The sequence below is a fragment of the Gavia stellata genome, chromosome 6, assembly GCF_030936135.1.
Source record: "Gavia stellata isolate bGavSte3 chromosome 6, bGavSte3.hap2, whole genome shotgun sequence".
NCBI lineage: Eukaryota > Metazoa > Chordata > Aves > Gaviiformes > Gaviidae > Gavia > Gavia stellata.
Window position 1 is genome coordinate 47,178,867 of NC_082599.1, and position 23,455 is coordinate 47,202,321.

Sequence of the window (23,455 nt, forward strand, 5' to 3'; positions counted from 1 at the left end):
CTTCCCACCAACTCTTTCAATTTTTTTGTTACAAAACACATCATTAAATCTTGGGGAAACCATGTCGATGTGACGTCAGTCCTCTTGTGAAATGTGAAGTTCCCATTGCAGTGATCCCGAGGGGCGTTCTCAGTATATTCATCTCCCTTTCCACATGGTGCGTGGCTGGCTGTGGGGCCAGGCACCCATCTGAAGAGGAAATAAGCCAAGCAAGGGAATCTGACATGAGTAATTCTGTGATTGAGGGTGAGGAGTCACTTCCTGGACTTCCACCAGGGAATCCACTGGGTTTCGTAAACTTTATTTCTAAAGTAGGATGCACTTTGGGTTAAGTAAAGAAAATGTTTTGCCACACTCAAAATTTGTTGGAGTGCCTCTTGTGCTTTCTTGTTATGTTTAAACAGTTGTGATTGAAATCCTGGGAGTAGCATGTAGGAGTCGCTACCCAATGTTCAGGTATGTATGGCTCAGTGTTTCAGTGCTGCCAGACGGAGCTTGTGCCCGGTGTGTTCAGTTTGCTCCACTTGAATGCTTAAAAACTGAAAACTGTATTTCAAGTCTTGCATTATGGTTCTGTTGCATTTTTCTTCAGGCCAAAGTTGTGAAAATGCCTAGAAAGCAGGGAGCTCAGGGAGACTTACCTGGGACAACCAGCTGGGTTTTGCCTGGCTGATTTAGTAGCACTGGTATTTGAGGCCTTAAAGATTAAGTGAATAATTTTACCTTTGTGTTCTGGCTCTGTCGTCTGGTTGACCAGCGTGATATTCGAGTGTCTCAAGCTAGCTGTCCTTAAACTGGTGAGAAGATAACAGATGTTGCCTGGTCAGATTTGGAAAGGTATGCCAAAGATCTGATCTGTGAAGGAAAGATCCTGAATGTGTTTGTCTTCCCATCAACCTTGCTAATGCAGGATAGTAGGTCAGTGTGACTGGCAGGTTTCTACCCTCTTAATCCTGAGCAGCTGGAAATCTGCCCCATATTTGGGAACACTAACAGCTGCCACTTCACAGATGAACTGAAAAAAAAGTCCTTACCTGATTCATATTTAGTGCTCTGTTAGTTACATTTCCTGCAGACTAGGTGGCATCTGTAGCAAAACCATCTCCAAATACTGTGCTCTTGGCATCTTTGGATAGTAGGAACTAATTTTTAGCCACTTGGTTGTTGAAATACCTCTGTCGATAAGTTCTGTGCGTATATGTGCCCCCTTTAAAAGTTAGACCTCCTGTGTCTATCTGTGCTTTCTATGCCTCAGTGAACTGGTCTAGTTATTTTGGGTTGGTATTTATACCTTGTACATTTTAATTTTGTGTGAGCACTATTCTGTTGATGGATGATTAGTTTGTATAAGCTATTGATGCAAAAACTGTGATTGGTCGTTTTGTCATGAGTAGAAGACGTGCCTTGGAGGGCTCCGTCATTTAGATGTGTTAGCTGTGCACTGTAAATTAGACATTGTTCCCTCTTCTGCTTTTCTTTCCAGAAGCAGAAGAAAATACTGTTTTCATCTAAGTGTTTTGAAGAATTTATCTGGAAGAGAAGAAAAAACTTACTCTTTTTTTTTTGTATCTCTCTCTCCCACCTCACAAAGCATCCATCAGTTCTTAGCTATTCTGGATGGTAGTAATACAAAGCCAGCTAGCTGGTCAACCTCCTCTCCAGTAATTGACAACAATGCAATGACCTAATTATTTTCCTTACCCTTCAAGAATGTTTTTTCTTGTTCCTTTTCTGTTGTGAAATACTAGAAGTGTTGGGCAAGTAGGTCTGAAATACTGAAATACCGGTAAGTTGGTGTAGAAATGCCCTCTGTTCTTTGGAGTAACAAGAGGAGGGCTAGGGCAGGAAAGTTTTGGGATTTTTTTGTTAGATGTCAGCTGATTTAGGCAGAAAGAAATGATCTGGCTATTATGCTTAGCCACAGATGCAATGGCAGATGCTGGAACTGGCGGGAAAGTGTAAGCAGTTCTCAAAGGGTGCTGGGATGTGAAAATAGAGATGAATTCCTTTTTCCTCTGCTGTTGTCTGAAGATTTGATTAACATAATTTTGCATCCTCTTCAGTTTGGAAAAACCCCAGAGATTTAGGTGTGGGTTCCTTTGCATAGCTGTAGCACTTTGCGTATCTATTGCCAAAAGGCAAATCTACAGCATTTGAAGAAACAATAATTTAAAGGAAAGATTGCCTTGCTTTGTTCTCTCTTACAGTTTCCCCTCCCAATCTTTTCTGGCTACTAGTAAAGGCTATGTCAAGAGACTGTAAGCCACAGACAGGATCATCTGTTAAAAATAGTAGCTGGCATTTGAGCCTGGGTGACTTGAGGTCAGGATGATATCCTGTGTACCTGTTTTCTGTGGTAATTGCTCAGGAATGACTGCTGAAGGCAGCACAAGTCTCGCAACTTTGGGGAAGTTGTTCAGCCACCCCAATCTTTATTGTGTATGGTGGTCTAAATAGGTGTGAGTTTATTATGAAATGATAAATGCTCATGCTAGGGGCTGCTGCCAAACCAAATCTGTTATGGATGTTGGTTACTGCCTTCTGGGTGTGTTTCGTTAGGTCTTCTAGTAAAACAGTATGAATTTATGAGCTCTTGTCTGTTCTTGCTGGAAAAGATTATCTGAAGAGTCTTAATTTCTCTGTAGCATGTATGGGAACAGCTCTGTATTGACTCAGTTTCTGTAAGGAAAGTCTCTCTTAATTGCAGCAAACTTGCAGTACTACTGTTAGGAGATAAATTTCACTGCCAGGATGTGGAAGGAATGTCCATCTTTTTCAGCTGGGTCTGCTTCTGATACTTGTTTTTTCACTTAGTAAAGGGTGCTAATGGTTTGTTCTTAAAGGAGGATTTTACTGCTGTGCAGGGAAATTGAAATGTCTGTTTCTGCTGCTCCCTCGACCTTTTCTTTCAAGGAATGGACTTAGCCCTTCATTTGTCCAGGACACCACCTGCAACTTTTTCCTTTAAGCGAAGCAAGCCTGTTATTCACACATGCCATGGAGACATGTATAATTCCCTGAGGAAAAATTTTGAAGGGTCAATAGATGAATTATCTTCAACAGGTCCCTTAGGAAAATGACTGTCTCAAAAGTAGCTGTGAGCATGCTGTCAAAGTTGTACAAGGTCAGCCTGGACCCTTCTTCCAGAGCACGTCCCTGCTGTTGAGGATAGGCAGTTGCTGGTGAGCGTGAGGTTTTCTGGGGACTGGGAGAACATGTCCAGAACAGCCCGTCACCCAGGTGAAACTCCTGCCCACGTGCCTTTTCTTTGCTTATTTCAGTATCCATGCATGCACAAGATGTGCTTTCAGAACCAGCCTGCCATTTCCTTGCCAACTGTCTGGAAACTTCTACGAACAAACATTTGCTGTTTTGGTGGCAATTAGGTGAGACAATGATCCGGTGTTTCTCCTGAATGTATCTGTTGCATCTGTATGTGCTGAACATTTATTGTCTTGGGTAATTAGCAAAATCCACTAAAGCACGCTGTGTAAATCTTGCAATGTGTATTTGTGGGAGTTTGTTCTTTGCTTCTTTATTTGATTTCAGCAAAGGACGCTGCTGCCAGGTACAGATGAGCATGCACAGCCTCTGTAAACCTAGAAACCAGCTGTAAACCCTAGACTCACTGAGTCACTGCCTAAGCCCTGAGAATGCAGGTGCATATTGTGGGGAGGGTTATCTTGACGTTTTTATCTCTTAATAAGGTATTTTACCTTGGAGAGAAAAACCTGGACATATTCTAAGATCCCCTCTTCCAGAAGGCAGCAGCTTTAATTTTGGCCACAAACAAGTGCACAACTATCAAGCAGATGGCAGTGAGTGCCCAAGAAGGCTGTGTCTGGATGGTATTAGGATGAACTGTTTGTCGTATTCTGGTGCCATAGACTCATTAATTAGTGTGAGTAAGTCTAAGCAGACCAGCATCTCATAACAACCCCATGAAAAATGAGGGATGGCCAAAAGGCTTGGTGTAGTATCTCCCATAACAATTTCTGGGCCCAAATGAGCATCGCCTCCCTACTCCTGTAAGGCAAAGAGCTAGATGGATTAAAAACAGCGAGGAGTCCAGTAGGTTTCAAATGACTGAGTGCACAGGGGCGATGATCAGCTCAGAGGTTATATTCTTGCCTTCGTTTCACAAGATCCTAGTGTACAGCCTAGATGAGAGCAACCAGAGAACAGAGAAAGGCTGGCAGCTGATTGTTCGGTCCAGTCCAGGATTGGCCTTAACAGCGTTTAAGGAAATTGTGTGTTTAGATATTTTCTTTCTCATTTCCTTCCATAACTCCTAAACAAGCACAAGGTGGCATTCTGTGTTTGAGGAGATCAACTCTCTGTAAGCTGGTAACAGAAGTAGCTAATGGAGTTGCTGGTTGTACCCTGAACTTTTTGTCTCTTGGAATATGGCTTGTGATCCTGTCTTAAGGCAATGACACATATTGCCTAACTTTAGTACTGAGCTAGATGTCTCTCAGAACATACTTCGTATGTCTACTCTGATTTCATGGGCCTTTTTATAGACTACAGTTTTACCAGAAAATAAAACAGAGCCAGGAGTCAGGTCAGTTCTGTAACAATTAAGCTGTTAGAAGAGGATGGGTGGATGCATGGATGGGACCAAAAAGCCCAGCACTAGAACAAGACACCTAGTCAAAAGCAGAGACTAAGGGACATCTGCTCATTGTATTCCACAGGCATTTCATTAGTTATGCAGCAGGGAGGAAATGGTTTGTGCTCCAAAAAGCTCTAGCAAGGCTTATTTTCACTTTCTCCTCCCCTTTGCCTTCTCCACCCAAATAAAAATCTTCAAATCTGCTTTTGAAAAAGCAAATTTTAACCTGTGTACAATTTTATAGCTTTTCAGTAAACAGCTTAAAGAATACAAGGGTGTTTCAGACTCTTGAGAGACTGTTTTTTCTGTCAGTAATGCAAACAATCATCACAGATTAATATATAGCTCACAAAAAGCCTCATAGATCTGCCAAAATGAGATCATTCCTGAGGCCTTGGATTTTACAAGTTGTTTATAAGCATCTGTACATGGCCTAGAGCAAGAAGGGGTTTCTGTTTTTTTACTACTTCTCAGTTCTGGCTTGGCTTGCATTTTTAGTCTGTAGGGACTGGGGAAAACAAGGTCATGGTCCTTAAAAAAAGCAAACAAAACCCCCACCCCCCAACTGCATCACTATACTGATTATTCAAGAAAATAAATGCGTGGGTCTGAGAATCTAGGAGAACATTCAGCATTACTGCAAATTTTTTGCAACTATGTTCTTTGTTTTTTGATTAAACTGTAAGAAAAAATTATGGTATTTGGTAGAAATGCTGGTTGTATAGGACCTCTGGAGGTCATCTGATCCAATCTTCTGCTCAAAGCAGAACTGTCACCATTGCTGGATTGCATCAACCATGGCTCATGGCTTTGCCAAGTCTTGAAAACCTCCAGAGATGGAGATTTATAACGTCTCTGGGTAGCCTGTTTGAGGGTCACACTGCCCTGGTAGAAAAGACTTTTTTTTTTTTTTTTTTTTGATGTGTAACCTGAACTTCCAAGCTGCTGTCTGTGGCTATTGCTCCATGTTATATCATCCGATACTGCCGAGAAGCATTCATTCAACTCTGTCATCTTTGCAGCTCCCCTTCAAATTTTAGCTGGCAGCTAATTAGATTACTCCTTAGTCTCCTCCTTGCTAAAAGCCCACATCCCTCAGCACTCCTTGTAGGAGTCATTGTAAGCCTCTGGACGCTGTCTTGACACCCCTCTTGAACTGGCGGGCCTGGGTGTAGTATTCAGTGTGCAACCTCAGCAGCACTGAGTTGGGAGGAATGATAGCTTCCCATGATTGACCAGCTGTGGCCCTCTTAACGTAGCCTAGGACATGGTTTGCCTTACTCACAATGAGAGTGCACCTCTTCAGCTTTTTCAGCCCGGCACCTGTTGTAATGCACAGGTCCTTTTTGGCAGGGCTGAACTTCCCATCTGTGCTGATCATGGGATTATTCCACCCCAGGTGCAGGGCTCCACACTTCTTGTTGAACCTCGTGAGGTTTCTCTTGGCCCAATCAAGTTTGACAAGGTCCATCTGTGTTGAGGTTCTGACATTTGCCTTTTCAACCACCTTTTCTAACTTAGTATTATCCACAGATTTGCCAGGAGTGAGCTATCAAGATTGTTTTTAGGATGTTGAGCATTATGGGCCCTTGTGTTGACATCTGGGCTACTCTTCTTATTACTGGCTGCCAGCTGCATTGATACAGATTGAGGAAAACTGGAGCCAAAATAGCAGCACTCAGTGGCTAATTACTGTGAATGCTGTAGCAAGTGCTTACTGCCTTCACCTTGCAGGCTTCCGAATTATGGAACCCACTGCAGTGGTGGGCAAGATAGGCATGAAACAACAAAGTTGGTACCGAGCCCGCAATCGGGACAGTTTTCCGAGATGAATAACTCAATAACAACTGGTTTGTTATTAAGCAGGCATTCTTTAATACAGCGCTGGGGACTGGTCCGCCACGAGTGCTCCAAAGGGTTAGCAAAGCACCTCAGTTCATATACAGAAAAATCATACATACTCATCAGATTTCTAAAAAGGGTGGTCTTATGGGGATGAGTTCCCAGAATTCATTTGCATAGTCCGAGCATGCGCAGTAAAATTAGGGTTGGGGTCTTTTCACCCTCTGGTGGTCATTCATAGTCTTCCTCACACTGTCCACTAGTTGAACTTTGGTCTTCCTTTGTCCATACACGGTCATGGAATTGGCTCATCCATCCTTTGGCCTTGGAATGTTACAAAAAGGTCAGTTTGAACTAGTTCTTCGGCACTTACCTTGACACAAACGCCCTGAGTCCCTATTATCAATGATAAACTTAGGAGGCGTAATGAGCTACCTCAAGGCCTGTTTGATCTTGTCAGGCAGGGAGTTACATGTCTTGAAACATCCTATTATCAACTCTGCTCAGCAAATAACTAGAACTATGCAAGTGAAGCTTCTATGTATCACAGTAGGGTCTCACCCAGTGACCGTCAGTGATTTAACCCTTCATTCAGGTATGCCATGGTCAAGGAGTGGTGATAGTGCTGTCCTCATCCCAGCCAGAGATGCTGCAGTGCAGTCACCATGATCAGAGTGATCCCTGAAGACAGGCAGTGCTATGGCAACTCTGGTGGGTGACTGGTGGAGGGAAGTTCCTGTTTTAAAACATGTTCCCTGTTGTACTTTGCACAGCAAATTAACTGTGGGATGTTGTTAAATGAGTGAGAAGGGGCCAGAATGGAACCATCTGAAACTTGCTTCCTTCTGAAGAATGTGACTGGAAGCCAGTTAATCATTATCTATTTGGTAGTATGCAAGTAAGTGTTTGCTGGTAGCAATTGAACTATTGTTTTAAAGATTAATGAATGGGAGAGACATTGGTTTCGCGTTAACAAACAAGCGCCTTTTAGAGCAAAGGCCTTGGGCCAGCACGTGATGTGCTGGTGCCTTATTCAGAGCAGCAGCTGTGTGTTCCCTTCATGCTCCAGCTTATAGGGGTTTTAGAAACAGAGATTGTTTGTGCCTTCTACTGGCAGTAGCGCAGAGATGCTGAAGGGAAGTGGTTGTCAAGACCTTGGCAGCCTGATGTGACATAAGTTCACCTGGCTAAATGAGAAGCCAATTTTTTAAATATTTGAAAATAATTGATCTTTGCTGACTGTCATTTCTAATGGGAAATTTGCTGGTTGTGTTAGTGATGCCCTCTTCATGAATTTACCAGCACTTGTGGTCTGGCCCTCTGGTGAGGGAGGCTGGCCAAGGGGAGAAATTCTGTAGCAGGCTTGGCCCCACAAAATGTACCCTCTGTGTCTATTTCTGGCAACCTGGCTTGGCCGTTAGCTGCGTGCACATGTGCTCACAGGTCAGAGGCTGGGCAGTGTCTGCTAGGGTGTATTAGATGTCAGCTAACCTCAGAGGAATGCTGTAGCTGTGTTGCACCGTGTTTCAGTGTCAGTGACATTGTACAGGTAGGCAAAACCAAAAATTGGAGATTAGATGAAATGATGGAAAGGAGTACATGTCTTTGTTAATGTTAATGCAGAAGATTCAAGCTATGTGTAGTAGGGTGGGAAAAATCCTCTATTAGGTCAGCTGGGCAAGGGCTCTGACTACAAAGGGGGATTGGGCAATAAAAGCTATGTAGACTAAACAGAAAATTGTATTTCATAATTAAAGAGTACAGGGTTTTCTGCTTTGGAAGTGGACAAGCAGATGTGTCTGTGCTGGCCTGAAAATCTGTCTATATGCTGCTGCCAATTCCAGAAGAATGACTGTATTTTTAAAAGTGCCTGGTTTTGTTTTCTTCTATTAGCTTGCCGTGGCCTAGCATTTTTGTTTTCATCACTGCCTTTAGCTAACAACATAATCCAGCTGTTGTGCGTGGTTCCCTTCTGTGCAAGGCCCTGTCTAGACTAAGCAGAGGATTGCCCATGAGGATGCAGCTTTTATCCCCCCAAAAGGTATTTGTCAGGACTGGGCTCCTTTCAGCAATACACTAATAGCTTGCAATTATGAACCCTGTCAGTACCCCTTTAATTTTACATCACTGTTTATTTTAAAAGTTGACATATTCTATATCACAGTGCTCCATTTGCTTCTGTGAGTGCTGCTACTGCGTGTGTCACCTCTGGGTCTTTGGGAGCTGGCTGGGAAGTTTGGGGCTGTGTGTATCGGAGATAGGGAGATCAGCGGCAGTTGAGCTGGTGAGAGGGGATCGGTTGTGCGGAAGAGCACAGGGTGCATAGTGGCGAAGAGAAAGCTCTTGGTCATGAGGAGAGGTGGAGAGGAGGGGGCTGGGTGGGCAGAGCAGGACTCTTGAGCGTGCTGCTTGTTGTAGGGAAGAGATTTATTGTTGTGGGAGACTTGTTTGTAGCAGATTGCTTGTAGAGCACGGAGTTGCAGAGGAGGGATGAATGCAGTGGCAGAAAGAGTTGGTGTTCTGTGTGGCTGGTGTATGACAGAGACTGCTGTGACGGTGGGATTCTCCTTAGCTGAGATCTCCATGGCTGCTTAATTGCATTTCTCAAGCAGACCCATTTTATATTTTATGCTAATAGGGGAAGGGTCTGCAGTGGTGAAGACATTCAGTTGAGTTTCCTGGCAGAAAGCACTGAAGATGAGGCACAATGAGCTCCCGGTCACTGTGGCAGTGGGAGCTGGGGCACAGGTTCCCCAGTTCCCAAGGTGTCAAGGCTTTCTTGTTTTCAAGAAGGGGTTTCATTGGCCTAGCTCCTTCTGACTTTTTTCAGAGATGCTTACTTTTATATCGGGTAGACTCCCATCAAGCACTAGCTTGATGTCTGTGGGTGACAGACAGAAAGTTGACATCCCACTTGCCTCCAACCTCCCTCAGAGGTTTTTGTCCTCATCCCTAGTATATTTTCCCTTGTGCTACCCCAGGATGAAACCTCTCTCAACTCAAACACAGTTTGTGCTTGAAAGCAAAATAACCTAGTTTTCAGCCATTCATTTGAATTTTGAGTTCTGGTCTTCTGAGAGAAACAGCTGCTGTCTAAAATGATGACGTTCATATGCAATGTCAGGAGGTTGGATGGAGACTTGAGCTCCTGTTGTTCTCTGTGATTTTAAAAGCACATGAAGAACGATGCTACTCTGTCTTCCCTCAAGCTGAGTGACCTGCAGGCTTGAGACTGAGAGCGTGAGAGCCATCTGTCAGTGATGGTGCAGAACAGCTTGTACATGCTGCAGGGAGTTTTAAATGAAGGCTAATTATTGAGTAACTGTACTAACAAAAAAGTGTTTGAGTATCCATTTTGACATTGGCAAAACCACAAACCTGTTGATGTTTCTCTAATGACTAATGCATCATTCTTTACCCTAGCATTTGGCTTTTTTCTTTCCCAGGCTTTCAGTAAGTTGCTTAAATAAAAGACTGTAGACTGACTTCAGATAACTGTTGAAGCTAAATTGCTATTTGGACTAACTCTTTTGCTTAAACCGAAAAGCATTTTGTGTTCCAAAACACTGTTTCCAAACTGCCATTGCACAGTAGCATTCAACAAATACAGTTGGGAGAGAGTATTTAAGTGTGGTTTTGTTTCAGTTTTCCATTTGCCCACACAGTTACGGGACATGAAGCGGAATGTGGCCAGAGTTATGGGCCTGCCTGTTAACAGCTTCAGCTCTCAATGTCCTATAGGTCCAGGTGCAAGTAGAAATCTAGCTGAATTCTAAATTTAGCTTCTGGTTTTCTTATTATAAAGAACATCTTCCTGCTGTGCAGCCAATTGTGCTTTAAAGGCTTCATCAGAAGAACCACTAGTACTGCAAGCTACCACTAAATGTTGTTTTCCATGGGGATTTAGTAACTTGGCTCCTAATGCTCTGCAGACTTTTTGCTGGCTTAGATGTGTTGATCCCTGACCTAGGTATCTGTGCCAACAGAAATTTTCAAGTGCTGATGCAGTTATGGTGAGAAAACCGCACTTCTCCTGTGCTCACATTGTCCCTGGCATCTGGTTTTACTAGTCTTTCGAAAGCAGTTACTTGCTGATGTGGTTCTGCCTGTGCTAGGAATGGGTTGCCAGTCTGTTTTTTCCTGCGTTTGTAAATTGTTTCTTGTGCAGGCAGGCCCGCTTCTGCAGCTGGGCAGCCATGAAGCTAAAGCCTTCAGTAGGGCTAGGCTTTGATGACCTTATTGCCTGGAAGTTATTGGGACCTGGCTCCTTCTCATAGGGTCTTCCATGAAAATCAGTCCTGCTGTTCCTCCCAACATCTTCAGCGCTGTTCTGCAGTACTTGGTGCAGGCTCTTACTGGAGTCTTGCATTTTATTTCACTTTTTAAAATCCCATCTCAAACTATTTTTGTGGAAAACTTTTGGGCTTTATTTGCATTTGATCCCTTTACTAGCGTAGGTCAAACTTAGTGGAAGAAAAAAAAAGTTATGAATTTTCGGAGAATTCAGCAGAGGATATTTTGGACTAAGATTCAGGCTTCTTGCTGTGTCCTGTGTTGGAAGTTTAGGTTACGCCTTGTTTAAAGATCCTCAGATGGCTTTCCTGTGCTTGGTGAGTACCACGGTTTAGGTTAGTTAGTGGCTAAATTAAAATATTATTTAGTCAGGTTTATTCTGAGTTTATAAAACATGTTACTACATTTGAAATAGGCAGCTGGTGACTGGGGTGGTGAGGAGATGTAACGTGTGGGGTTTTTTCTTAGACTTTCTAAGAGACCATATTAACGATGAATTTACACCAGGATGCTGTTCATCCACTAATATTGGCCTAAAGTGCTGTGCTGCTTTAGGATGTGCAGTCCTGCATGGAAATTAACACTTTAATGCCCTGGCTCTTCACGAAGACTTTAGGCAGAGTGGTGTGGTGTAGGCTGCCTGAAAGCAGTAAAGGGCATGGTTAGATGAATTTTTCTTCTGTGAGAAAACACCAGCAGCCGCTTCAGAAGGAAGTGCATCAAGGACCTTGGTTGGAAGGAAATTACTGCACTGATTGTGATGACTTTGATTTCCCTCCCCAGCTAGTAGCTGAAGGACCTCTGACACATAACTCCTGTTTTTCCATGGTCACTTTGGGGTGAAGTACCTCTCTGTGTGATAGGGGGAAGGAAGTAAGAAGAGCTTGCTGCTATTTCAGGACATTGTGAGGGAAACTTAGTGTGCTTTATTTCCTTTTAAGACTTGTGTTTAAATTAGGAGTCCATCTCCCCTGCCATGGGGCAGGGAGGGAAGCGTTTTTTCCATTACCTTTACAAATAACTGTGGTGTCTCAAGTGTGAAGGTATTTGATGCAGCTGGTGTTGAGGAGGTGTAGCCAGCTGTTTGCTGGAGATATGCACCATTGGTTTACTTATTTCCCTTTTTTATCAGGGATTTTTAGCCACTTCCCAAATGACCACCATTTCTTCTCATTAAAACCTCTTTCTTTATTCATAAGACTTCATCTTCCTCTATTTAGTATTATGTATGTCAGAGTCCTTTCCCCATTTCAGCCTCAGACTCCGTATATCATGACATGTAAAGTTTTATTTGTTATTTTGCTCTGTCAGTCATGTCTGGTCAAAGACCTTTACCATAGGTATAAACTGGGTAATGCCAGTTTATTTTTAAAAAAATCATTGAAGTGTAAACGAAAACTGTCTTCACAGTGCTGGATGTTCAATTAATTGAATGTGAAGCTTACATTTGAAGGGTGGTGTTTTAGCGCAAAACAGCTCAAAAATACTACTTTAAATAGAAATTTATGAAATACATAATGCAGAAAAGTTCAGGTAAAGACTTTTACTTTTGAGCTAAACAAGGTATTTGTGTGTCAACCTCAAAAGGACTCTAGAGCAGTAAAGTGCTGATATAGTTAAGAGATAGCAAATGAACACAAAAGCTTCAGAAATTAAAAATTTCTGAAGAAGGAAAACAATGTGAAACCTGCATGTTTGAAAGCCTGAATGTTAAAATTATTAGTCATTCAGTGATAACTATAAAAAGAGAGGACATATCTATCTTACTAAAAAAAAAAAGCCCAACAACCAACCAAAATCCAGCCAACACCAGTAATTTGTTTATGGATATTCTTTGTCTAGTCATTGTAGAGTCACCTATTTTGAACATTTAAGACTTGCCACTGGTACGAAAGTGCAACACTGCAGACTACTGAACTCTGTGATGACTTTTGTCACCACAGTACTACTAAAACCTGCAGTATGACTGGCATTATTTCTGCTTTATTGGCTGCTCTCCCTTTTTGGGCTGAATAGGCAAGGGCTTGGTGCTGCGTTAGGGACCCTGGAGGGCTGATGCTCAGCTGTGAAAAACAGAGGTGGCTCCAGCCTGCAAGATAGAATCATAGAATCGTTTAGGTTGAAAAAGACCTTTAAGATCATCAAGTCCGTTAACCTAACCCTATTAAGTCCACCACTAAACCATGTCCCTAAGCGCTTCATCCACGTGTCTTTTAAATACCTCCAGGGATGGTGACTCAACCACCTCTCTGGGCAGCCTGTTTCAATGCCTGATAACCCTTTCAGTGAAGAAATTTTTCCTAATACCCAGTCTAAACCTCCCCTGACGCAACTTGCGGCCATTTCCTAAGATGCGAGCATTTTACTTGAGGACTGTTCAGAGTGGGATTTGGATATTAAGAGCCTTGTTAAAACCTTCAGGAAGAGATGAAGGTAGTCTGTAAATGCAACGCCTCAGAGAATTTTTTTGATCCAGAATAAAAGAGATCACAGCCTATTGATTAGATGGCTTCTAAGCTGTGCTTGCTTTGCTGGGAAGGTCGTATGTTTTGGAGGAGTCTTTGCTCTTGCAGCAAGAACCATATAGTTCACGAGAAGACTCTGTACTCCCCTGCTTCCATGCAGACACCTGAAAGTGCTTCCTTCAAGCTCAAACTTTGTGTTATTTTGCTGAAAGGAAGCATCAGTTTCCAAAGGACATAGCAGGGTCTTTATCTGTGTTTTACATGCATTGCAAATTCCCTTGCTTACCTTCGTATCTGTGTACTGGGGACTTGCTGCACCAGTTGTGTCCCAGCAATAGCAAAGTAGAACGTCCAAAGAATTAGCAGCCACTTTCTCAGAAAACTTGTTTATGCTTTATAGCAATGTAATACTTCCAAAACACTTCCTCAGTGTGATTAGTGGTGCATCAGATAAAAATCCACCCTGACTAAACTCAGGCAGTGCCATTCTCAATGTATTCTTGACATGCTGCAAGTTTGCTATTGCGTTTTCTTTTGTTTTGTTTCTCAGTGATTAAACCTATATCATAAGGTATTTATTTCTCAGACAGGTGCTTATTTGTAGGCCATCAGCTGTGCATTTTTTGACTACAAACACTTAGGAGAGAGTTCTTTGCAAATTACCTGTTTGGGTGGGAACGGCTGTCTTAGCAGTACTTAGTCCAGTGAGGAAATACGTGTCACTTCCAAGTAAAAGGTTGGGAAACAGTAATGCTGGCGTGGTGTTTTTAAAGTCCTGGGATTAGTGTGATAGATCTTCTAAACGTGACTGTGAGAGTGCCTTTGTCTCTGATCCCAACTTCTCTTTTTTAGGCACAGCTGGAAGCTCAGAGGGCAACTCAGGATTTTCAGAGGGCCACTGAAGTGCTGCGTGCTGCAAAAGAGACCATTTCGCTTGCTGAGCAGAGGCTACTTGAAGATGACAAACGTCAGTTTGACTCAGCCTGGCAAGAGATGCTCAACCATGCTACTCAGAGGGTAATACAAACTTGCCCCAGCATCTGTCTTTTCCATATTTTGTGTTCTCTTGTGTTGTTTGAAGCTTAAGTTTACGAAAGACCAAGTTTTTGTACTGGTCCAGATACCTGACATATAGGAAATGAAGCTACAGAAAATTATGAAGCCTAAGGTTAAATGATTTAGGCCTTGGGCTGCTACTGGGACAACTACAGTTCTCTGGCTGTGCTAGTAGCTAGTGGAGTAGCTCTCTAAAGGAAAACAAAATTACCATCTGTATAATAGGGATAAACAATGTCTTAAGGCGTGTCTGCATTTGGAGTTATGCCAGGATAATTACATAGGGATGGCTATTCCTGAATACATCTGTTATGGAAACTCTTACTCTGGAAAAACAGGGACATGTTCCAATTTTAGTATAACCTGTTCTTAGTATGGCGTAAGTTGAACAAGGCACTCTGCTTTAGAAACATGTGTTTGAATGTGGAATTACTCAAAACTGTGTGTTGCATTTTAAGCTTGCACACTGCTCTATCCTGAATTAACTTTCAAATTTAGACAAGGTCTTACCTCCTTTGTAAAGTTTTTTTTAAATTCACAGAAGAGATGCAGTATCTAACAATGAAAAGCGGTATTCATTTTAGCAGCTGTCAAGACGACTTTTCCTGTCATTTGCCGTGTCTCTTTTTTCCTGTCTGTTTAAAAAAAAAAAAGGCAGAAAGGGGGGGTTTTTTAACATGAAAGAACCAAAAATTGAAGTTAAAAACCTTTGTTCTGTCAGAGTTCCCTTAATATGCCAGTGAAGCTGAATTTGCTATTCCAAATATGCTAGCATGCCATACAATGTTCATATTGTCTTGCAGTCCTCAATGCAGTAGCTCTGTTCTGTTGCAGAAGCTTCTCAGTTATAAGAAAGCCTCTATTTCAGAGTGAATTGTAAAAAAAACAGCTGCCTGATGAAGAAACAGGGAACAAAAAAGATGTTGGCTGTGTGTAGGGGAGAGATGGAAAACCTGGTATATATTAAAAAAGAGAAACTCCAGGGTATTGTTTGCATTATTGTCCCTGTTATCAGTAGGTATTTGCAGATCTGGTAAGCTCTGTGTGTTTCTGAAGGGAGCCCCACCTTTGCAGGGTTTGTGTGTGCCAGGACATCGCCAGCTGTCATTTTTCCCTTGTTGTTATCCCTGTTCAATATGAGCAAAGTCCAGAAACGGATACACAATTACTGATTATCAGAATAGATAGGTGAGAAAACTGGAAGCATTTAAGGAGTTGCTTAGAGGTCCTGACTACTAAACTGCTGAGATCTGGTGGAGAGTGATAGCAACCACGTATCAGCTGCCTCTCTCTAGCTGGCATAATGAAAATTTGTGTTGGGGTGGGTGAGGAAAGAAATGCTAGCAGTTTTGAGAGTTCAAATGGATTCCTCTTTTCCTTGGCTATTTCAAGGGGATCCCTGTGTCCTTCTACAAGCCTTAATCCTTTCCTGAGAGTCTACAAGAGGAGAACACCCGAGATAGGCAAACCCAGTGATTTAGAGCAGAAGATGGCTGCTGACAGAGTTCGGTGGAGTCATGCTGGTGGTGTTGATATGTGTCATCACTGAATGCAGAATATCTGCTTGTTGGAGGACTGATTCAAACCATAATGTCTCTGGTGATTACAGCTGAACAGTAAATAGGAACCTCAGGTTTATTTACTGCAGTTATAAAATCTCCTAGGCACAGGCTGGATTGTATAGAGCAGCTGATGGCTCCTTGAATAGAAAGCATGTTACCCAACTCCTCCTGGTGCTTAAAATAGTCTGGGTAAGCTCAGTTCCCAGAAAACACCTATCTGCACCTTTTCAGGGTACAGAAGATTTTGAAAGAGTTACATGGAAGTTTGTCTTGTGATTTTTCATTGGCCATACTGGAGGTCTTAAGGCTAGGGCCAGAGCCAAGAAGGGTGAAAACGCTGTTGGAAGTCCTGACTGAACAGACCCAGCATTAGTTTGTTTGGAGCGCTTGACTGAGTTTTATAAGTTCTTTAGGAACAGAGTGAATACTTCCTTGGTTTCAGTGTATGCAATTAGTGCTTAGTGTTCAGTGAGGTAAACAGAATAATTGGGGTCTAGGGGAGCAGAAAACATCATCATTCCCTACCAAGCTATGAATGAAAACAGGTTGGAGGGTGAGATCTGCTAGAACAAAAGTTCTCCTTGACTGCCACAGTGTTACTGTTAACTCAGATTGTTAACTATTAATTACATTAGAAATTACTAATGGAAAAAACTGTTTTTGAGGGTGAAGGCTGAGGGTTAAGAAATAGAATTTCTCTACTTCCATATATAAAATCACTCATGGAGAAAGTTTTTGCACTGTAGTTTTTTGGATTTGCTAGCTTTTTTGCGTTATTTATGAATGACAGTTGTACTGGGCAGAGAATGTTTTGCACTGGGCCTTGTACAGCAATGAATCAAGTGCAGAAAAGCACCTCTGTGCCAAATGTTAGAAGTGGGTTACTAATTAATTTGTTTTTCTATTGATAGAAATGTCAGGCAAGAGTAAAGTGTTTTTATTTGGTATTCTTAGGCAGAAGTAGCAGGCTGTATTGAATTAATCTGAAATTTGGAACAAAACTCGAGCCCTGTAGCAGCTTGCTAGCTGACAAACAATGCAAACAGAGCATAAAGGAAAAGGGTAGGCAAGAGAACAAATGAGACACTTTTTTATACAGGCATGTATGGAAATACTATCAGGTTACTTTTGCACTTGACCCAATGGATGTGGACAAAGACTTGGGTTCCAGAGTACCAAACAGGAGATGGTGTTTGCAGACCCTCACTGGGAGGAAATAGAAGGAAGGGTTGCATGTTGTAATTGCTTCTCGATTTATTCATAGACTGAAAAGCTATTAACACTATTTTGAATGTCTGGCAGTCTAATAGGTTACTGAAAACAAGGCTTTTGTAGCCACTAATACAGAAAATCATATAATTAAACTGATGAGAAATAGCAGAGTTACTGAAATTTTGCTTATCTTGTGTGGGCTGGAAGCCTAACATGTGGAAGATGTTTTTATTTGCAAAGCAGACAGGACCAGCGTGAATAGGTACGGGGAGTACAGTCTGTCACTCAGCAGTCTTTTCACCTTACAGTTGGAGCTATGTTTCCAAAGGAAGCTGGGTGCCTAAATAGGAGCTGGGTGCCAGCCTGCCTATGAAGATGCAACTAAACCCTGTAAATGTCAGTGCTTGAGCTAACGTCTGTGCTTGAGCTATGTGTTTACCACAGTGAAACACAGAACTATGATGCGATCGTGCAAGTTGGGCAGCTGCTTTACCCGTCTCTACTCTTAACTTGATGTGTATTTTTGGGTAAATTCCTGTGGTTTTTTCTAGATGTCCATTTCTCCACAGATCTGACGTAAGCGTAGTGAGATGTAGGCTGGGATTTAGCTCATCAGTTTCAGATATCTAGAGCATTACTTCGTATGTTCCAGTTACTTGCCTAAACTTCCATTGTAGTCAAAGGAGGTCTGATCAGTAAGTTGATGGTGTCTGAAGAACAATTCTTGTGACCGGAGGGGCAAGTTCATTGTGAGATGAATTCTCTGTTGATTATAATGGATATGTAGTCACCTAGCTTGCATGTAGACAGGTTTGATGAGCTCTTAAGCTGCCTGGAGAAGAAAAGTACTGTTCATTGTTAGCCATTGGCTTACCAGGTTTTTTGGTAACTGCAGTTTGTCTTTAAAATTTGGAGAAAATGTTTTTGGGAAGTGGAAGTGTGTTGCCTATCTGCTAGTACCTTGAATTATAATGCTGCAGTCTGAGATGCAGAGGGTAAGGCTATAAAAGGGCCAAAGGATGGATAATTTTGGAGGATGAAGGAGAGAGATCTTCACATTTATATTCCTGTTGAAAATAATTTATAAATGTGTACAAAAGGAAAGTGCTGACAGATGTGTTACCTCAAGTTTGAGACAAGTTGGAGCAGAAAGGAAGATCCTTCATGAATTTCAAGAGAAATTGCTAATTTCTAATTGCCGATGCAGTCTGCAATCTTAAAATGGTTCTGCTTTTACAGTCTTCCCTGAGATATGTTCAGTTCATAAATTCTGGCAGGGAGAAGAAATGTTTTGGCTCTTGATCATGAGATATTTTAAAAAGGAAGGGATGAGGGGAGACTGAAGAGGGAAGAGGCATGCTCCCTCTTGGTTTAATTTGGCTTATGAAGCTCTCTTTGCTACTATACCGTGAAGTACCATCTGTCATTGTAAAATGTGCGGGTGCTTTCGTGATGTAGAGAGAAGAGCTACTTCCTGCAGATAGAAATACTTGGAGAAAAAGGGGGGGAAAGAAAAGTCTGTGAAAGAAACAACAAAAATATCCACATCCTTCCCTGCCCTAATCTCTCTGTCACTTCACCCTGGAAATGCAGGGGTTAAATGCAACCCCTTGTATTGTTGATTCTGTCCTTCTGGTTTACTGATCTTGCACTGTCTCTTATCTCTTTTATTTCTGATTCTTCCCCTAGAAGAGCCATCAATTTAATTTTTTGAGAAAGAAACAGTTGTCCAGAGTAATTCTCTGGCTGAGATGATCAGCTTTGCTGGATTTCACTGATAAATTTTTCTTTTGCATCTCTTGTTATTACTGAAACTTCGCCTGGAGTCCATCTTTGACTTCAGATCATGTAAATCTTTTGGGGGGAACAGAGCTACTTGTACAGACTTATTTACTGAAAATATATACTCTACACCAACCTTCCTTTCCCAGACATCTGGGTTGGAAATAGAGGATAGGGAAGGGGAGAAGAGGAATTGATTGAGACCTGTGGTGGGTTTTGTTTGTTTGTTTTGTTTTCCAATAGTTGTATCTTGTAGCCTGTGCTACCTGGGAGAATGAGTTCTGCCTGGAATAGGTGATCTAGTAATTAAGGACAGGTGTGGGCTACAGGAATGTCCAGTGAATGTGTGGGCATCCTTGAAGTTCACCCACTCTGGATCTTTTTGTGTAAGGGTATGTCCCCTGCTCGCCCCAAGGGTATGAATGGCAGGTACAATGTAAGGAGGAGAGGTGTGTCTTGAGCAGTCTTAGTTTGAAGAGGTGTCATCCTCATTTTTATCTCTGCCTTTTTCGAAGTGATGCTGCTGCATCTGTGATGGCTTAGGAGCATTAACAAGGCAACGTTGATGGTAGAAGCACAGTGACTTTTATTAGACAAAACAGCTTATTCGGTAACTGTGACCAAAAGCTTGTTTACAAGTCTATGTAAGACTGCTTTTTCCCCAACCGTATTATTAGGTCTGATAAAAAGTACTTCTTCCCCCACACAAGCCTTGTGAGTCGTCTTCTAAGATCTTTTTAAAAGGTGAGGGGTTTCCCTAGCTGGTCTTACATTGAACCTGCCAGATGTAGAGGTGGCAGCATGTTTTACAGTATCTTTCTGTCCACCTGCCCTGCTGGACAGCTTGTCTATTTAAAGGCCATTTGGCTTTTGTGGAGGGGGTGGATGATCTTTTTGTTCTTTGCTGAATGAAATGCTTAAATCCATCTTGGCAGGTGATGGATCTCCACAGAGATACCTCACAATCTTCCAGGTATTTTCCTCAGCCTCGGGTGTGCACCTTGAGACGCTGCCCCGGGGGAAGGGGACAGGCTGTCTCTGGCCTCTCCGCAGACTTGTGTGGGTAAAGTGAGCGTCATGACAGAATGCCCATAGGAAAACAAGGGAGTGGGAGGAGATGGTTTTCCTTATATCACTGATTTCTCAAAAGGATGAAGTATACAATCTTTTTCTTTTTTTTTTTTTCCCCTTTCTGGAAGGGGTAATGAATGTGGGTATATATGGCTGGCAGCAAATTCCATATTTTGTCAGATATTTTGAGGTGTTTATGATCTGTCATCCTCAAATCCCAGTTCTGCAGGGTTCAGCATTTCTGTGATGTTTGATACGAAAGATGTGCAAAATCAACATGATACTGGACACCTAACCTGCTTTATGACCCTGATGCTGGTAGGACTTATCATGTGGTTCATCCCAGATATCAAAGCTGATGCTAATTTTGCCCCAAGAATGGATGCGTGGGTTTGACATTTAGTTGAACACTTGCAAATTCCGGCTGCTCCATTATTTTGTAGCTTCTAGCATTTTTAAATTGCAGTTTCCTTGCCACACTACAAAGAAGGCGAGCCAGCTTCTGTGCAGTCTTTGGAGACTGCATTTTAATTCAAGACGCTTCCACGCTAAAACCAGCCTTGTCTGACATATTTCACTAGGGAGAGTCATTGCATCAACCTAGCTTTTGAACAGTTGTTCAAGATAAGAGGCTGCAGCTTGTTTTCAGGATGCAGGAGAGAGCCTGTTATGAATCCAATAGATTTTTTTTTTTTGACCTTTCTTTGAAAGTGGATGCCTTATTTATATAAAAAATAGTTGAAGGGTGTTGGAGCTGAGTATATTATTTTATATCTAATCAAAAGAGCCTTTGGAAACCTTTCTTTCTCATAGTTTAAAGTTCTGTAGCAACTTCTTTGTTTAATAGTAAGTGGTGTGTGCAGATGAGCAAAACGTGGCCTCCAGTTGTGGCAGCAAGAGCTTCTAGTTGATGCTAATGCAGTTCAGCTTTGGCATGTAGCAGTTTCACGCTTTCATTTAGGCATGAAGTTGTGGAGTAGTTGGTTTCACAGATGAGATGTTTTGAAATCCAGTACTGGAGCAAATCAAGTCCTGCCACTTTTTGTATGGATACCTTCATAGCTGCAAGAGCGGCAGCCTGAAAACTGCCTGGTTTTTCTTCATTGCCAGACCAATGGAGAGGTGTCACCACTTTTTCTTACTTTAAAGAAATCAGTTACCTCCCTCTCTGGATCTTGACTGCTAGTGCATTAAAGAAAACAGATTTTCTGACTTAACGTCTCTGATGTCTCAAATTTGCACAATGAAAGTACCCCGGATAGAATTACTGGCAAAGCCTGACTATGGGATACCAGCAGAGCAGCTAATGGAGGGACATTTACTTTTCTTGTTGCTTTTGTAGAGTCCTAATTGCTGCAAAATGCTACGGCAGTGAGCGGTTGTTTATAAAGCTTTGAAGAAATGATTGCTTGAAGAATTTGCTAGCTTGTATGCAGGGCTGCAGCCTGACTGGTTGGGGAAGGCCCTGGCTGGCTGCGGAGAGCAGCTGACGTGCTGGGCCTGGGACTGCCGCGCGTTAAGCATCTGCGTGCCCTGATAGTGGGCTGGTCATCAGCATAGCTTTCCCCATCTGTGTGATGGGGTGTCAGCTCAGCGCTCAAACTTCTGTGCATTTTCAGTGTTGAAATCATGATTTGAAGCTGGTCAGCTGTTTTAAGAGAAAAGGCAGCTTCCTGGCCTTCTGCAAACAGGCAGTTGTTGGACACCCTGTTTTCTGGTGGCTGAACTGCATTTCAGTCCTCTCACTGCTGTGGTTGGTTTTCAGCCCTTTCCAGAGGGGTGGGACTGCAGCCGGGGGCTGAGAAGTCTGCTAGCTCCCTGCTGGGAAAGGAAGGCTCTGGTGAGAGAAGCAGGAGGGAACAGAAACAACGCTGTTAAATGTAACTGGGTGACTTCTGCTAGCGCTGCTCTGCTCCTCAATATCTAACTGGGTTAAAAAATGGATGATCCCAAAATTTGAGGCTCTTCTGAACTTCCCGTAAGAGAGATTATGCAAGAAGCTGCAACATCTCTGTCATAATTAACACAGGGTTTGCAAATCTGACATATTGCTGCTTCTTTCAGGAAAGACTTTCAAGAAGATTCATTGAAAATGATTTTTACCATCCCCTCACTTTCCTGACATAAACTGATTGGCAAGATTATGAAGATGCTGTTAATTAAAATGATAAGAAATGGATCATTGTGTCTTGCCACTCAACCTGTGTTTTCCCTCTTTAAGGTCATGGAGGCGGAACAGACCAAAACGAGAAGTGAGTTGGTTCACAAGGAGACTGCAGCCAAATACAATGCTGCCATGGGAAGGATGAAACAACTGGAGAAGAAGCTGAAAAGAGCCATCAATAAATCAAAGTATGTTTTACATTTGGAGATGAGTTTAGTGGTGAAGTCTGTTTAGGGGAAATACCAATTCTGTGGGGTTTTTCAAACTTGTTAAAGTATGTTGCCCTTTGTACCTCTCCCTTTGGGCTCCTGTCTGCATGCGTTAGCCTCACAGCACAATTGGTAGTGGTATTTGTCCTTGTATTTGTTGTCTTTTATAAGTGTCTTTTTGAAGCACCTGACTTGATAGACTGATGAACTAAGCAGGGTAAGAAACCTTTTCTGGGCATATTCTTGGTCTTGTTCTAATGCATTGAATCCTTTGGTGGCATGTGACTTGAGAAACAGGCTCATGGGATTCACATGGATGCTGCCGACAGAGCTGCAGAGCTCTGTGCGTGGATGTTTTGCAGCTTAGGATTGTTTGCAGTTTAGTTCTTATTTTTAGTTAGGAGAGCAACAAAGCAAGTGCCAGAAACCTGAAAGGTGTGAGACTGCATCAGTGTAGCATGCTGTACATCAGACTTGTTTACTTCCTAATGCTGCCGTAGCAAAGGTGTGTGAGAGCTGTTCTTTGGGAAGGAAATGCACTTCAGAGAGCATAGCTAAGCAGCAAGACTCATGAATAAATGTGTTTGCATTTGATGTGCAGTTTTGCTCTGTTGCGGAGAAATGAAACAGCTTTTTTGCTCAGAACCTGTTTAAAATGTTGGCCCTGTTTACAACCAATTCTTAATCCTCTTTATATTTCAAAGTCATTTTCTTTGTATTTCCAGACTGTAGCTTGTCTAAACAATCTGCTTGCTGTATTTAGCTTTTAATCCCTCCATCTAAAAATGACTTTTTGGTGAAATCAGCTAACTAAAAATCTATTTTGATTGGTGTTTGCTCAATTCAGGAAAGGATTAGCACTTCTTAAGGAAGATTCAAGCATGTTTGCTGAAACAGTGTAGCAGTGTGGTTTTGTAGAATGAGCTGCATGCTGTTTGTCTAGCACTGCACAGGGATTGTGAAAAACATTATCAGATCACTAAATGACAGATTTCTCTGAATAACAGTAGTATCTGAGAAGTGGTTTGGCTGCTAGGAGTTCCTTCCTTACAGTAAGATTTAAAATAAAGACCCTGATAAGTTGTCAGTGGGGGATCCTATGTAACTTTTCGTAACGATGATGGTGCTGGGCCTGATGCCCCAGCTGCCTCTAGTGTGATTTGCTGCCTGAGTCTTCCGTTTCC

The 23,455-nt window shown here is 42.3% G+C and overlaps 1 protein-coding gene across 2 annotated transcripts in view; it reads left to right on the top strand.

Moving 5' to 3' along the window:
- The window catches only part of SH3BP5 (SH3 domain binding protein 5), a 54,288-nt gene that overhangs the window by 20,091 nt on the left and 10,742 nt on the right, over window positions 1-23,455 (top strand). For both annotated transcript variants that reach the window (XM_059818807.1, XM_059818808.1), the window contains exons 4-5: window positions 14,068-14,232; window positions 22,120-22,250. In XM_059818807.1, the coding sequence (XP_059674790.1) occupies window positions 14,068-14,232; window positions 22,120-22,250 (296 nt within the window). The remainder of the gene's footprint in view (window positions 1-14,067; window positions 14,233-22,119; window positions 22,251-23,455) is intronic.